This window comes from Crocodylus porosus, unplaced genomic scaffold (assembly GCF_001723895.1).
Source record: "Crocodylus porosus isolate Cpor-Errol unplaced genomic scaffold, CroPor_comp1, whole genome shotgun sequence".
Lineage (NCBI taxonomy): Eukaryota > Metazoa > Chordata > Crocodylia > Crocodylidae > Crocodylus > Crocodylus porosus.
The window spans coordinates 1,690,292-1,705,032 of NW_017728935.1; the positions used below are offsets into that span (position 1 = coordinate 1,690,292).

The following is a 14,741-nucleotide window of genomic DNA, read 5'->3' on the forward strand; positions in this document are numbered from 1 at the left end:
GGGAGGGGGAGGGGGGGCGTCAGCAGGTTTCTGCCGGTTTCCTTCCTGGCACCTCGTTCCCCGTGGCCCTGATCCTTGGGGGTAACCTTGCCCTTTCTTTCTACTTAGGGCATCGCTCTCCCAGCTGCCTAGACCCCACGCCTTGGCAGAGGGCTGCCGAGGTGTTGTCCAGCCGTGGAGGCCTAGGAGGGGTGGAAAGCTAATGCCAAAAGCACACATACCCCCCCGTCTGACCCTTCGTGGGCGCAGACTGCTCCACGTAGGCCAGGAGATTGCAGTAGGCCTTGCAAAACAGCCTGAGGGGCTGGGCAATGAGAACCCAGGCTCTGTAGCCAGGCTCCCTGCCCAGGCTCTGCTGCCACACGGGGAGGGGGGAGAGCACGTGGTACCACCTACACGGCACCGCTGCATCCCCAGGGCCGTGCCCGCAGCGGGGGCAGCTCTGAGACCCCGCCGGCAGTCTCGTATTCAGACAGACCTGCCTTCAGCCCACTCAGAGCCTCCCAAACGGCCTTAAGAGCCAGAGGCAGCTCATGGCAGGAGCCCGGGGTGGACAGAGCCTGCCCTGAGGAAGACTCAGGTCCTCAGAGTGCTGCGCTGTGCGGGGAGAGAGCGGCGTCCGCCCCCGCTTTGCTACGGACCAAGCCGGACTGATGTGAATGTGAGGTGAGAGACAGGGTGAAGCTGCGACCTCAGGAGCTGAGCTCCGTCTCACGGCAGAGAAGGGAATAACAACCTCCTGCCCGGCCCTCCTCCAGCCTTGTGCCCAAGGCCTCCTCTGGACCCAGCTGCAGGCCGGCTCCCAGGCTTGGGGAGCCCAGCGCGCCTGAACATGATGCTGGCTGCATCACTCCCCAACGTGCTACAGACACAAGGCACCTCAACCACATGGCTCTGGTGAGCTGTCCAGACCTGGGACGGACCTTGAACTTGGACTGTTATGATTGTGCCCTCCTGGAGGTGCCCATCCCTGCGGAGCCTGGTCCCACCCGTCTTGGCTTAAATCCGTGCTCATCCCACAAGATCCCAGCGGGTGCCAGCGTGCAAAAGCTGCACGCAGTATGAGGGTGCTTTGGCAGCACTGGCACGTGGGGAGATAAGTACAAGCACAATGTGTACAGACTACACAGGAGTGAGCAGGACTGCTCTCCTCCTTTCCATGCACCATGTTCAAGGGGCCTGCCCTAGTGACCTAATACACTGCCATGTCTGCTGAGCTGTGGTTCTCCTTTTCCTTTTCCTGTGACTTGGTACAGACCCCACCGAGGTCATGCCCTGTCTGCGGGAACTGGATCTCCATGAGTTTATACAGAGGCAATACAACTTGCACGTATTGGTCGTGTAGTTCTTGTGGTTGGTCCAGACTGACTTGAGCTTCTACCTGGATGCCAAAGACAAACTCTGTTTAAAAACAGCGCCAGCTTTCACTTCCATCACTGTGGCAGCCATGTGCCCCCCCACTCCCCACCTTGCAAACCCAGTCCCTTTGCTGACAGCAGGAGGAAGCCCAAGAGTGAAAGGTGACGTCTCATTCTGGAGAGGAGCTGATATAGAGCAGGGAGGCTAAAGGAGCTGTCATGTTATTCAGGCAGGGTCAGCACAGAAGGACAATTGGTAATGAAAGAAGAACCAACCCAAGATCCAGAGGTCCGTGGACTCTGGAAACAGGTTCACAATGTTAAAACCTGCCTATTGTGGAGCTGTTTTGCATGGCTGGGTGTTGCCAGCAGCACGCTGCTAAAATCCTGTGGGTGTGAGAGCGAAGGAGTCTACATGACAGTGAAGATGTGGGTAGGAGGGAGTGCTTGTGAATGCAATGGTGTAGGTGTAACGGCGCGGGCGTGAGACAGCGAGTGCCGAGGAAAGAGGGATGGTACAGAGAGGGTGGTGAGGGTGTGTGTGGCTTGCTCCATGAAGTGGGTGGGATGGGGCAGGTGTAGCTGCAATGGTCTGGTGGTGCGAGGGTGATGGAAGGGCTGCAATGGACACCTGGGTCCTACAGGTGTTACCATGCGGGTGTGAGGGGGCCTGCCTGCAGCACGGACGGTCCCCCCAGCTCAGCGACTGTATCAGCAGCATTTGCAGTGAGGCCTGAGTCTTCCTAGTTCCAGGGGCTAAAAATCTACCTACTGACTTCCAGCTACGCAGCAGCAAGGGTTGCAAAGGCTGTGCTGAACTGCTGGGGCTAGGCACGCGGGATGTCAACCAGCCCGCACAGACCTGCCCACACTCCCCCTCACCCCAGCCAGCCGGCCGGGTTGCTGCAGGAGCCCCCCTGCCAGTGCCTGGGTCCTGTGCGCAGAAGCTCCCTTTGCGCCGCGTTGTCACAACATGGTGGTGGTAGAACCTGGCAGCTTTTCAGATGATAAAAGCCTAAGTGGCTTGTAAGCATTTCCTACCAGAGCTGCTGAACAAGTGCTTATCCGATCAATTTAGGACAGGAGAGAGAGAGAGAGAGAGAAAGGAGAGGACATGTCCTGTAGCCTAATGCTTTATAATCTACGGGGAGCGCATTTGATGGAGCTTTACCTAGGGCCACCTCCTCCGTAGCTCTCTGCAAGGGAGAGCAGCGTGGTTTGGAGTGTTAACAAGCTCTCACCTGTTGGGACCTCAAAGAAGACAATGGCAACGTGAGAGAACAGAGGGGGAAGGAGCTGCCTAGAGCCCCAGACAGAAGGCTCCCCGTCCTCTGTGCATGCTAATGGGTAAGCAGTGCAGAGGAGCGCGAGGGAGCGAGGGACTGGGGAAAGAAGCAGGTATGGAATATCCTCGCACGGCCTGTTTTGTATCCTGTCCTAGCGTGACCGCATACACGCCGCCCCCAGTGCCTGCATTGCAAAGTCACCACTTTAGCTCAAGTGGGAGAGGTTCATATTGAAGGTCAGAAGTCAAGGACGGAGGAACAGCCGTACCGCTTCCAACCGGAGGACCGCCTAGCCTAGGCTCCGGCTTGTAACAGCGGCAAGTAGCGGATGCTTTGGAGAAGGCGTATAAAGAACAGGGGCCTGTGTAAGAGCCGTCCCTCCAGTCACCAGCAGTTGGTTACATCCCTGGCTGCTCTAGCCAACAGCCCTTGACTGATCTACCTTCCTTAGATCTGTCCAAGACTGGTGTTGGTCCATGTGTTGAAGGATATGCATATTTATATGTGTGTGTGTATTTGTGTGCATGTATGCATACATCCACGTATACGTAGGTGTATGCATTCATACGCACACACATCCACAGAAGAAGAGCTTGTCTGCACCTGAAAATCCTTCCACAAGAGAGGAAGGGTGTGAATTTAAAGCAGGATAGCTGTGATCTTGGGAAACATCACAAAAGAAAGGCGCATGCGCGCGCGCGTGTGTGTGTGTCAGAGGGAGAGAGAAAGTAAGAGTGAGTAAGAAGTGCTATGTAAATAAAAGCCATTATCATTATCCTGGTAAAGTGCTAAACTCAATCATTTCACTAAATAAACAGGGAACGTGCTGCTAATGGGTTTAGCGAGGCTGCTAGTGCAAAGAGTTGCTCTCACCTGCCGGGGCAGCTGAGATGGTGTTGCAGATTTCAGAAGACGTTATGGATGAGGAGTTGTTTTTACTTAGCTTTTGATGTCCATTATTTTGCTATCGCGTGTTCCCGCTCAACACTGTGCGGGGACACCTCTGCCAGTGCAGGAGGTGATGACCAGAAGGGGTGATCAGGCAGGATCCAGACCTGTGAGCAGAGCTGGCTGCATGGAGGAGGACAGCCGCGGGTTGAAGTGCCTTCGCAGGCCTGGGGGAGGGCCAGGAGGACCAGGCACGGAGCTGTGAGGCGCTGCAGCGTGGGACGGAGCCCTGTTGTGAGAGTCTTGTGCCCAGGACTGCAGCAGGGATGAGGCGGTGACTCAGGGCTGTGGAGCACGGACTGATCTTCACAAGCAGGGTGGTTGTGAACCCTTTGCCAAAACCCCTCCGCTCCAGCCTCTGCCAGCTCTGTTCTGGTGCTCTGCCTATCACCTGAGGGCTCATCTGGCAACATGAACAAACCAACCTAGGAGCCTGCTCTGCTCTGCAGCCACCCAACACCCCCAGCTGCTGGGCCATGCATGGAACCAGCTCCACAGACCTCCACGCATAGTGACAGCATCGCTCCTTCAGCCTTTCCTCTGAGCCAAGTCTACGCTGCTGGGAATAAAAGCTCATGTTTGCATGTGGTAGCTGGTGAAGGTAGACTCACGGGGGCACTGGGTTTACCTTGACCTTAGCTAATACCTGTTAGAGCTAGAATTTGCCTGTCTTCTCCAGGACCTTAGCACCAGTTAGTCGACACTTTTCCCCTAAGAAAGATAAACCCAGAGCATCCTGAGAGCAGGGGCAGACCTCCCCCAGAACTGCGGCCCCTACATCTACAAACCCTGGCCCCGCTGCAGTCAGCCGCGGCGCTGGCCTTGACCTCAGCAGTCCCGGACCATCACCACCCTGTACATTAAGCAGTTTCCCTGTTCCGGCTGCAAATGTCTTGCCATCCCTCCTTTCACTGGTCTCCTCAGCCTCCATTAATTGACATTAGGTAATTAATTGGCATTAGGAAATTATCTGTAGTGCAATGCATTAAATAGTATGATGCCCTGAATCACTGGATGGTTAAATGAAGGGACAGCTGGGAGCTGGCAGAGACCAAAGGGGCTCCCCCACAGACAATGGTTAGCAGGGCAGTCTTGATGGGGTGAGGGGAGCATGCAGGCAAAAGGTGAAGGACGACAAGGTGGAGAGGGCATTGGTTTACCTCGTCTCTACGCACCCGCAGCGAAGGGCACGGTCGCACCCAGTCCTGCTCCCTCCAGCTTCTGGAAACGGTCGTGTGCAGACTCCCTGCTGCTGGTCGAAAACAGGAGGGGTAGCAAGCAGCAGGCCGACCGGGGGGAGACAGCGCGTGAGCCTGAGTGTCTCAGTCATAGAGAAGCAGGCAGTGAATGGAGGAGCTCTGAAGAGAAGAAATGCAAAGGCCTAGAGTGGGGGCAGGCCCCAGGTATGGTTGGGAAAGAAAGAAGGTGCAGGAGGAGATAGCAGCGCAAGCAGGGGTCAGCAGAGGAGGAAAAGGGAAGCAAACAGAAGAGAGGGAGACCTCAGCACCTCCCCGCCTGATCCTGCACCTCTTCACGGCATTGCAGCCAATTAGGAGGCCCCTTGGCAGCAATTACGGAGCGTACAGGTGCCGTGCGGTTCGAATGCTGATGGCCTTCGTCGGCTCAGCGCTCACACGCCCACCAGCATTCGCGGCACTTTGGTGCAGCACTGGCGTTGCAAGCATACGTGCAGATGTGGGATTGAGATGTGTAAGGGCCTGCGTGCCAGCACGGATGTGCAGGGAGCGTGAAAGAGCGGCGTGGCCCTGGTGGGACCATGTTACACCAAAGTGGGGGTAGAGGGTAGTGGCTGTGAGGACAGAGGGAACTACGCTGGCATTCACAATCCCCGGGGCTGCATCACAACTCTGCAGCTTTTGTCTGGCTCAAGGGATACAGCATGCTGGCCCAAACATTAGGACCATCCAGGCCACATGGCCAAACCTGGTTGACCACAGTGGACACTCGCATCCCTCTGAGGCTTGCTCTGTGTTCATGGATGACCACGTCTTGGAAGGAGCTTGTGAGCACCTTGCAGGACCTGGTCCTTGCTGGTCCCCATGCCGTTACACAGATCCAGACCTACATACTTCACGATGCGCAGTGACTTATGTGGAAGGTTTCAGCATTCAAGCTGTATCCCTTGGGACCCTTGAAAATCAACTTTTAGCCCAACTCTCTTTGGTAGAGAGGTTCCCGAGGCCTCATCCATGCCAGCACTTTGAGCCAAGAGCCTCCAGCACAATGGGCCCAAGCCTCAGATGGAGGCACTGCAGTAATATTAATACACAGTTGCATCAGAAACACCTGATCTGATCAGACCTTGGCTCCATCCAGGGCCACATCCTTGTTCTGACTGTGGCCAGGGACTTTAGAGGAAGGTGAAAACACACCATTGAGATGGATGCAGGGTAAACAGTCCCATCACCCTAAGTCTCATGGAGGTTTCTAAGACTTAGAGGTTGATTTAAAGCCTGAAGGAAGAACTTGAATATGCACAAGTCCCAACCTGTGATACCCCCAAGCATCCCTTGATCAGCTCTTGAACTCAACAGTCTCCTGTGGCAGTGAGTTCCACAGGCCAATCCTGGGGCTCTGAAAAACCACGGGAAAAATACAATCATCTAATGACAATGCAGAGCCCAAAATGTTCTCAACAAAAAACCAGGGCTTCTGCCTCTGTCCCACAGGCTGGCTTTGAATGGCTGTTCTTTTCCTGGGCTCTTGTTCACAATCTTGGGAAACAGAAAATGCTCATCCCTGCTATTTTTTTGAGAGGAAAGAATTGCTGTAGTATTGCAGTGGCCCGGGAGATTCACCACAGCAGAAGCGCCCACACACTTGAAAAGAAAGATGTAGGTCCATCAGGAAAGATGCAAACAGCAATAGTGCCTGCCTCTTCCTGAGTCCTGTTTCTTCGGGAGGTGGTTTAAAAGCCAGTGCCCTCACAGTGGGAAAGTGCACGGGATCGATTCGGGTGCAGGGGCTGGTGTGACTCGATGCTGAATAAATCTTGCATTGGAAGACTTTTATAGGGACAGCAGGGGAGCCGTAAAATAGAGTGGCTTTCAGAGGACCCTTCCTTCCCGTTCCTGTTTGCTGGTTTTTTCTTTTTATGGCGTGCAAGGGTCTTTTTTGAAATGTGGGAGAGCCCCAGCGGCGGGGGTTGATTCCTATTTTACAGCATATGTCAGAGGGAAGCTGGAAATCAAAGACCAGGGCTGGGTTCAGGTCTGGCTGCTGTTTTTTTTTAATCTCAGCATTTGAGAGAAAAGAAGATGGCTTGATTGCTGTGACTGGGAGCACAGCTCACTAGGTACCATCCAGCTGTCTCCCAGAATTGAACCCGAGACACAGCATGAGCCTCCATGGCTGACAGACTAGGAAGGACTTGACATGGGAACGTGCTACTGATAACCCTGAAGGAGCATTTCAAACCAGTAATGGAAACTGGTGCAGAATCCCACCTGGACACTAATTTGCAGCTAAGCGGCAATATAAGCGGGTCCTTAAATAAATGTCAGTTGATACGAACAAGCTTTGATGCACCGCGAGAGAGTCCAGCCGGCCTTTGACTGGCCTCGCTGAATCAGGTCAGGTTAAACCGTGGAGATAAGCTGAGTTCCCTTGCCGGCTGCAGTACCCATCAGCTCCTTGGTAAATCAGCGTGTGACACATTGAACACAGTTTGCTCAGACATGGAGCAAGATGCACTCCCTGCCAGCAAGATCCTTTTCAACTCATCTCTGCTTTCAAGGTGCCAGAGAGGGAAAGGGCCTGGTTGAGGTATCTCCAGCTTCCAGCCAGCCGGATGCAGCTTAGCACAAGCTAGAGCAGCCGTGAGGCCCCCTGATCTGGGCAGCCCAGCCCCAGAATACGCATGTCAAAAAAGTGGCCTCAAGCTACCTGTGCCTCCTCCCTGCTGGAGCTCGCCAAGCCAAGAGGGATGGGACTGGGCACCATTAGATTCTACAGCAGCATACTAGCAAGAAAGGAAACACTTCAATTGTATATAAAAAAAAAAAATCCCAAAGCCATTATTCTGGCTAGGGAATGAGGCAATAACCAAATCTTGTCCAGCATAGCTGGGGTTAAATATTACCTGCCTTCTTTGCTGCAGGGGAGCACTTGGGATCCAGCTCCTGGGTGAGCCACACCTGGGGGCCAGGAGGTTTTATAAAGAGGCTGCTCCCAGCAGGCTGTGGGGGTTTGAAGGGAAGGAAGGTGTCTGGGTTGGGGATGAGCTCTTCACATATGCACAGAGGGGTTCTCAGATACCCCATAGAGCAGGCACATGGGCTTATGCAGGGAGCATAGCCAACAATATTTGCTGCACTGGGTGCATGCACTTCTGTAGAGTACAGAGCACAGGCAGGCTGGCCCTTTGGCCAGAGGAGGGTTTTTCACAGAGAAGTAGATTGCAGGGTTTAGAGCTATGGTTACAGCAACCCAGCAGGGAAGGTGAGGAGAGGGGGATGGCATAGATAATGCAGTCACACACCCATGCCAAAGGCAAGCATGCTTTATCTTTAGCAGAGTCTCCAAGTGTCCCAGGCCTGGCACTGTTCCTGTGGCTCCCTATGAGGCATAAGGAGCTGACATCCAGCTCCTGCAGCCTTGGCCAGAAAGATGAGTCTCCCCCACTGCATCTCTCCTCCTCACCCTGAAGCCTTGTAGGTGGAGCTCATCTATTTGCAGTGCCCAGCAGCTTTGCTGTTGCAATTGCTCAGCGCTTGAAACCAGCACCTGTGCTTTGGGGCGGTGGCTGGCAAAGGGATATGGTGGCATGTAGTTCAAGGGGGCCCTGGGGTTACTCCAGGAACACTGACAGCTTTGCTGCACAGGCACCAAACCCTATAGCAGTCAGATCTGCAGAATGTCATCTGTCCATCACTCGTTACCCATTCTCTGCCCATCATTCATTATTACTGATTCCCTGCCTGTCACTCATGATTAGCACCAGCACTGCATAGGAGCCAGTCAATTGGTGTAATGGATCTAGTAATTGCAGCTAATAGAGAAGCTAAAGAAGAGATGTGATTAGCAAAGGGCCCACAGAGGGGAGCTTGCTTCATACAGCCGCAATTTCATTATTTATTGATGGGCTCGTAGCATCTCTAAAGCCCCATCCTTGATTAAGGCCCTTTTCGTGTTAAATGCTGTATATACACACTCAGACACTGTCATTTCCCTAAAGGTTGACTTTGCAGTCTATTGGCAATTCCCTGAGCCAGCCAGTTCCCAAAATGCTTAGTGGTTTTTAGAGGTACAGTGTATCGCATGTAATGGTATGTCCTGCCACGCGATGAGAGGTGTAGCAGTAAGTGGCTGGTGCTTGCAGAGCCCCCTCGTGGCATTGCCATAATATTTAGTACTGGCGACTGCTATTCTCAGCTCCCTTATCAGAAAGCTGGGAGTCTGTTGTGAGAGCCAAAAGTAAAGCCTGGAGGATTATTAGCATCAGACTGAAATGCCTGGCGTTCCCTTTCTTCTGAAAAAAAAAAAAAAAGAAAGCCTTGCCTGTGCACACAATGAAGAGGAGTTAACTAAAGCTGAGGCAAGCCTAACTCAGCCTTGGGGTAGGCAATAGAAGGGAAAACTAAGGATTGATTATATAAGCCTTCATTTAGTCTTAATAAATCTGTGAGGTACTTGGCTAAGTGGTATAAATGCACAGGAGGACGTGACGGGTGCAGAGTCAATGATGGACTGAGCCGATGAGGCGCACATGAGTCGGTATTGGGGCAAGAGAGAGCCTATATACCATAAGATGAATTTCAGAAATGGTGTTTTTGTGCTCATATAAGTGACTTGTAGAGAAGCCCATGCCCCAGAGCTGCCCTGCTCTTTTGGCAAGTGGAGGGGCAGGTTACAGGGTCCAGCTCTTGCCCCCCTCTACTCTTGCTTCCCACAGGTCTCATTTGCTTGCAGTGAGTTTGGTTATAATCTACTATTCATTTCTGCATCCATTTCTATGTGGTGCTTAGGATTGTGGTATCCAACAGGGTGGGGGGGAATAAGAGTTGAAAATCAAACCCAGTTCATTGTCACCTGCTCCCACAGACACCTGAGCCCCCTGTAAAGAGGCTTGAGAGCCTCATGCTGAAACAGCCTCCTCTACTCCTCCCTGTGTTTGCCACCTGACACCTTTCCCTCCTGGGTTTGGCCGTCAGGGAACACAACAGCATAGAAACACCGAGTCCTCCTGTAACCCCTCGTCCCTTTCTGGCGTCCTCTCTTCCCATAGCAGCCACCCATACAAAAGTCAGTGGCAAAGAGTAAGCAGCATAAATTACCAAGAGGGAAAGGTGTGAGAAGTAGAGCCTGGGCTCCATTATGAGAAACACGAGCCCAAGCGGTTGAGACGCAAGCTCTTGGACTTCAAGGGCCTTGGTTAAAACCATGCCTTTGGACTCAACAGGGTGAGCCCTACCAGGACGCCTTGGAAGGGGGGCTGAGGAAGCAAGGCATGCTCATGGAAGGGGATTTTCTTGGTTGGCATAAAGTTCTTGGCATATGATTTACACGCCTGTAATGTCTGTGGTCCTCACAAGTCTCCTGGGTCTGCAGCCCTCCAGTTAAGCCTCCTTTCTCTGAGTCAGATGGGGGAAATGAAAGCAATCTGGAGGTTTAGGACATATAGGGGAATTTTCAATATATCCAATCTCCCAACATTAGCTACCTGGCAGAGGCTGGTAATTTAACCAGTTGGACAACTCTGTGGAGGACAGGTCCATCAGTGGGGATTAAACGTGATCATTAGGCATGCAGCCTCCATGTTAGGACTTTCCAGGCCTCTGAATGCGAGACGCTGCAGGGGGAGAGGGAACAGGGGACAGATCCGTCTGCATAGGCCCTGCTTGAATACTCTTCCCCGTAGCATCCACTCTGAGCCCCAAAGAGACACGGGCTCCAGGGATGGTTAACCCATGGTCTTACCCAGTCTGGCATGGCTTGTGTTAGGTTAAGAAGATTGGACTGAGCTCAGTGAGCAAACAGTGGTTTCCCCCAGCGCTGAACCTGTCAGATCTTTTCCCCCAAAAAGATCTGCGTTCTCCCCCTGTATTCAGACCAGAAAACAGCTGGTGCGTCAGAGCCCCCGCTGCACAGTTCCCGCTAGCAATTACCGCCTTTCCGATGGCAAGGGGCAATGACAGTCTGACTCATTCCCCTCATCTCCTTTCCACGGGGAGCCTTGCAGGACCCCACAATAATCACAGCAATGGTGATGCCACGGGGGCGGGTAATCAAGGGGCAACAAGGCTTTTCAGTCGAGATACGTCTCGCCCCCCCCAGGAGGCCTCTCTGATTAGAGTGCCCCCCTGGGCAGCGCCGTGCATTAGTCACACTTGACTGTGGAGCGTCTGAAGGATTGCCTGCAGGCTGCTCTCTGAAAGTGTGCAAGTCATGCATTTGCCATGATCTTCCTCTTCAGCAAACGAGGCGCTTCCTGAGTTTACATCTAGCTGCCCCCCGCCCCTTTTATTTTGTCCCTCTGGATAGAGGGAATGGATGGCAGGGGTTTTTATCACTCTTCGAAAGCTTTCTTCCTGCTTTGGGGTCACACCAGCAGATGTTTGCCTGGATGTAGGATTCAGTCCCCAGAAAGCCCCCACACCTCCTTGTGCCCCAGTGCTCACACATCGCCGTCCCTTGGTTCCCGGCTCAGTCCACAGACAGGCTGATTCTTTCAGCCCTTTATAAAGACCTGCTGGAGCTACTGGCCTGCCTGGATGTGGCCGGAGACCCAGCTGGCCTAGCAACGTGCCCTTGCCCGTGCTCCGACAGCAGCTCTTTCAAAGGAAGGTGCATGAAGTTTTGAAGGGAACAGTTATGGGATAATTTCCCTTGGGGACACATTTCTCCTTGACCCAATTAGTTGGCTTATGCCTCCAAGGCAAAATCCCCTTCCAACAGCCTTGTTGTATTGTTTTTTTTCCCTCCAAATACCCTATTACACCACACTTACATTCTGCCCTGACTAACAAGACTGAATCTAAGCTGCTTTCCTCCGTAGCTCGAACATTAGCCATTTACATTAGCAGAGATGGGTCCAAGACCAGATGCCTGGTATCTAGGCCTGAACATGCTCAAAGTCCAGGGAACATGGAGATCCAGAAGCCTGGGTTGGCTAAGGGACCCATCCCAATGGCGGGAACAGGCCCTGAGACACTAAAATCAAGGGTGCTGATTTCCAAGGTCTTCATTCAGACTCTTCTCTGTTCTTTAATGGAGCTCAGTAAAGAAAGGGATGATCGGCATTTGTATGACAGCAGCGTCTAGAAGATGCTGTTGAGATCAAGGCATCACACATTCACCTAGCAAGAGATAGGCCCAGCTCAAGGAACAGACAAGATAGACAAAGGATGGGAGAGGAGAAGTATGAATCCAGACCCCTTGTATAGAAAGGAGGAGGTGCAGAGATGACGCAGTATTTCCAAAGTCCCACATATAGCCTGCAGCAGAGCCAAGAGCTCAGCCCAGATCTCCCCTGCTTGGTGCTTCCAGCATGACACCAGCCTTCCCCTAGTTCTCTCCATCAGCCTTTCCCCCCATCTCGCCTGTTTGCCCTTTGCACGATTCTCCTCTCACGCACCCTTGTTTGGTCTCTTGCAGGAATGACCTTGAGGAAGAACCCCAAACATGCAGCCACGTGCCAAAATGATTGGCTTCGGGAGGAGAAAGAGGAGAAGCTTTGACTAGAGGCCCACGTGTTGCCCAGCGTATTATGACCTCTTCCGCTGGGAAGGCCAGGCTGGGCCGCCTTGCACGGGGACAGTAGCACCCTGGGAGCACACTGTGAAGGGTAGAGGGCCTAGTGGGGCGTGGGTTTTTTCTGCTTGCTCTGCTTCCACCACGCCGTCTCCCCATGCCCAGTTCTGGATGTGCCCAATGAATGTTTTCGTCTTGGGAGGAGCTCGGTCTTGCCCATTAAAAATGAGACACTTTCAAATGAACTTGCTTTTCCTCTGTGTGGCAACTGTTGCAGCCATCCCCATCGTGCCCTGGAAGGTCAAATGCCCGCTGCAGTGCATCTGCCAGATCAGGCCATGGTACACCCCCCGGTCCGCCTACAGGGAGGCGACCACGGTGGACTGCAATGACTTGTTCATCTCCACGGTGCCTGAGAGCTTGCCAGAGGGGACCCAGACCCTGCTCTTGCAAAGCAACAACATCGCGAGGATCGACCAGAGTGAGCTGGACTATCTGAAAAACCTCACCGAGCTGGACCTGTCGCAGAATAGCTTCTCCAGCGTCTGGGACTTCGGCCTGAAGAACATGCCCCAGCTGCTGAGCCTCCACCTGGAAGAGAACCAGCTGGCCGAGTTGCCCGATAACAGCTTCTCTGGCCTGGCCAACCTCCAGGAGCTGTACCTGAACCACAACCAGCTGCGCAGGATTTCCCCCAGGGCCTTCTCGGGGCTCGGTAACCTCCTTCGACTCCACCTGAACTCGAATCTGCTGAGGACGGTCGACAGCCGCTGGTTCCAGATGCTCCCCAGCCTAGAGATCCTCATGATCGGGGGCAACAAGGTGGATGCCATCTTGGATATGAACTTCAGGCCGCTGTCGAACCTGAGGAGCTTGGTTCTGGCTGGGATGAACCTGAGGGAGATCTCAGACTATGCCCTGGAGGGCCTGAGAAGCTTGGAGAGCTTGTCCTTCTATGACAACAAGCTGATGAATGTCCCCAAACGGGCACTGCAGCAAGTCCCCGGCCTTAAATTCCTGGACCTGAATAAAAACCCGCTCCAGAGGATTAAGCAGAGTGACTTCACCAACATGCTGCACCTCAAGGAGCTGGGACTGAACAACATGGAGGAGCTGGTTTCCATAGACAAGTTTGCCTTGATCAACCTCCCGGAGCTGACCAAGCTGGATGTGACCAACAACCCCAAGCTGTCCTTCATCCACCCCAGTGCTTTCCACCACCTCCCCCAAATGGAAACCCTCATGCTCAACAACAACGCCCTAAGTGCCTTGCATAAGCAGACAGTGGAGTCCCTACCCAACCTGCAGGAGATCAGCATCCACAGCAACCCCATCCGCTGCGACTGCGTCATCCGCTGGGTCAACAGCACCGAGAACCACATCCGCTTCATCGAGCCGCAGTCCACGCTGTGCGCCGAGCCCCCGGACCTGCAGAGGAGGCACATCCGGGACGTGCCCTTCCGGGAAATGACCGACCGGTGCCTCCCCCTCATCTCCGCCAGGAGCCTCCCCTCCCGCGTGGAGGTGGCAGACAGCGAGAACATCTCACTGCACTGCAGGGCCCTGGCCGAACCCGAGCCAGAGATCTACTGGGTCACGCCGTCGGGGGTCAAGTTGATCCCCTACTCCCAAGATGGGCGGTTCACGGTGCACCCTGAAGGGACTCTGGAGATTCACCAGATCACTGCACGGGAGGCCGGGTTGTACACGTGTGTGGCCCACAACCTCATCGGTGCCGACACGAAGACCATCAGGCTGACGGTCAACAGCTCCTTCCCTGTCAGCGAGGACAGCCTGGAGCTCCTGGTGAAGGAAGTTCAGGCCTATCACATCCTGGTGACGTGGAAGCCGCACCTCAACACCGTCTCCTCCAACCTCACCTGGTCCAGCTTTGCTTTCAGCTCCAGCGTGGACCTCACCAACGTAGCTCGGATCCCTGCAGGCACCCACACGTACAACATCACCCGGCTCCACCAGGACACTGAGTACTGGGCCTGCCTTCACCTGGTATTTGTAGACTTGCAGACCAAGGCGGCCTGTGTGAATGCCAGGACTAAAGAGGCCAGCTATCGCTATAGGTACCTGGAGAGTAGGCAGAGCATCTTGACGGTGCTGGCCCTTTGCATCTTGCTGCTCTCCATCAGCCTCATAGGCCACTATGGCTTCGGTTCCTTCAGGCCACAGCCTGGGAGCCCGGAGAAGCTGCTCCCCCACTGCATACCATGGAAGCCGGGTTCTTCCTCGGTGCGCGTGGTCTATCCTCCTTTCATCCAACCCTGGGATCAAGGGCAGCATGGGGACAAGCTTCTCGCTGTGGAAGTGCAAGCACCGCCCCTGGACTCTTGAAGGTCACCCTGCTAAAGCGTGGTGGGGACAGTGTGAGGGGCGGAGGGAAGGCAGGAGAAACTGGATTTTTTTTTTTTTTTTTTTTACCAAA

General features: G+C 53.8%; 1 protein-coding gene across 1 annotated transcript in view; it reads left to right on the forward strand.

Moving 5' to 3' along the window:
* The window catches only part of LRRN2 (leucine rich repeat neuronal 2), an 82,984-nt gene extending 68,243 nt beyond the window's left edge, over positions 1 to 14,741 (forward strand). Inside the window, exon 2 of the mRNA XM_019546591.1 lies at positions 12,209 to 14,741. Coding sequence (XP_019402136.1) covers positions 12,476 to 14,650 — 2,175 coding nt within the window. The 5' untranslated portion in view covers positions 12,209 to 12,475 and the 3' untranslated portion in view covers positions 14,651 to 14,741. The remainder of the gene's footprint in view (positions 1 to 12,208) is intronic.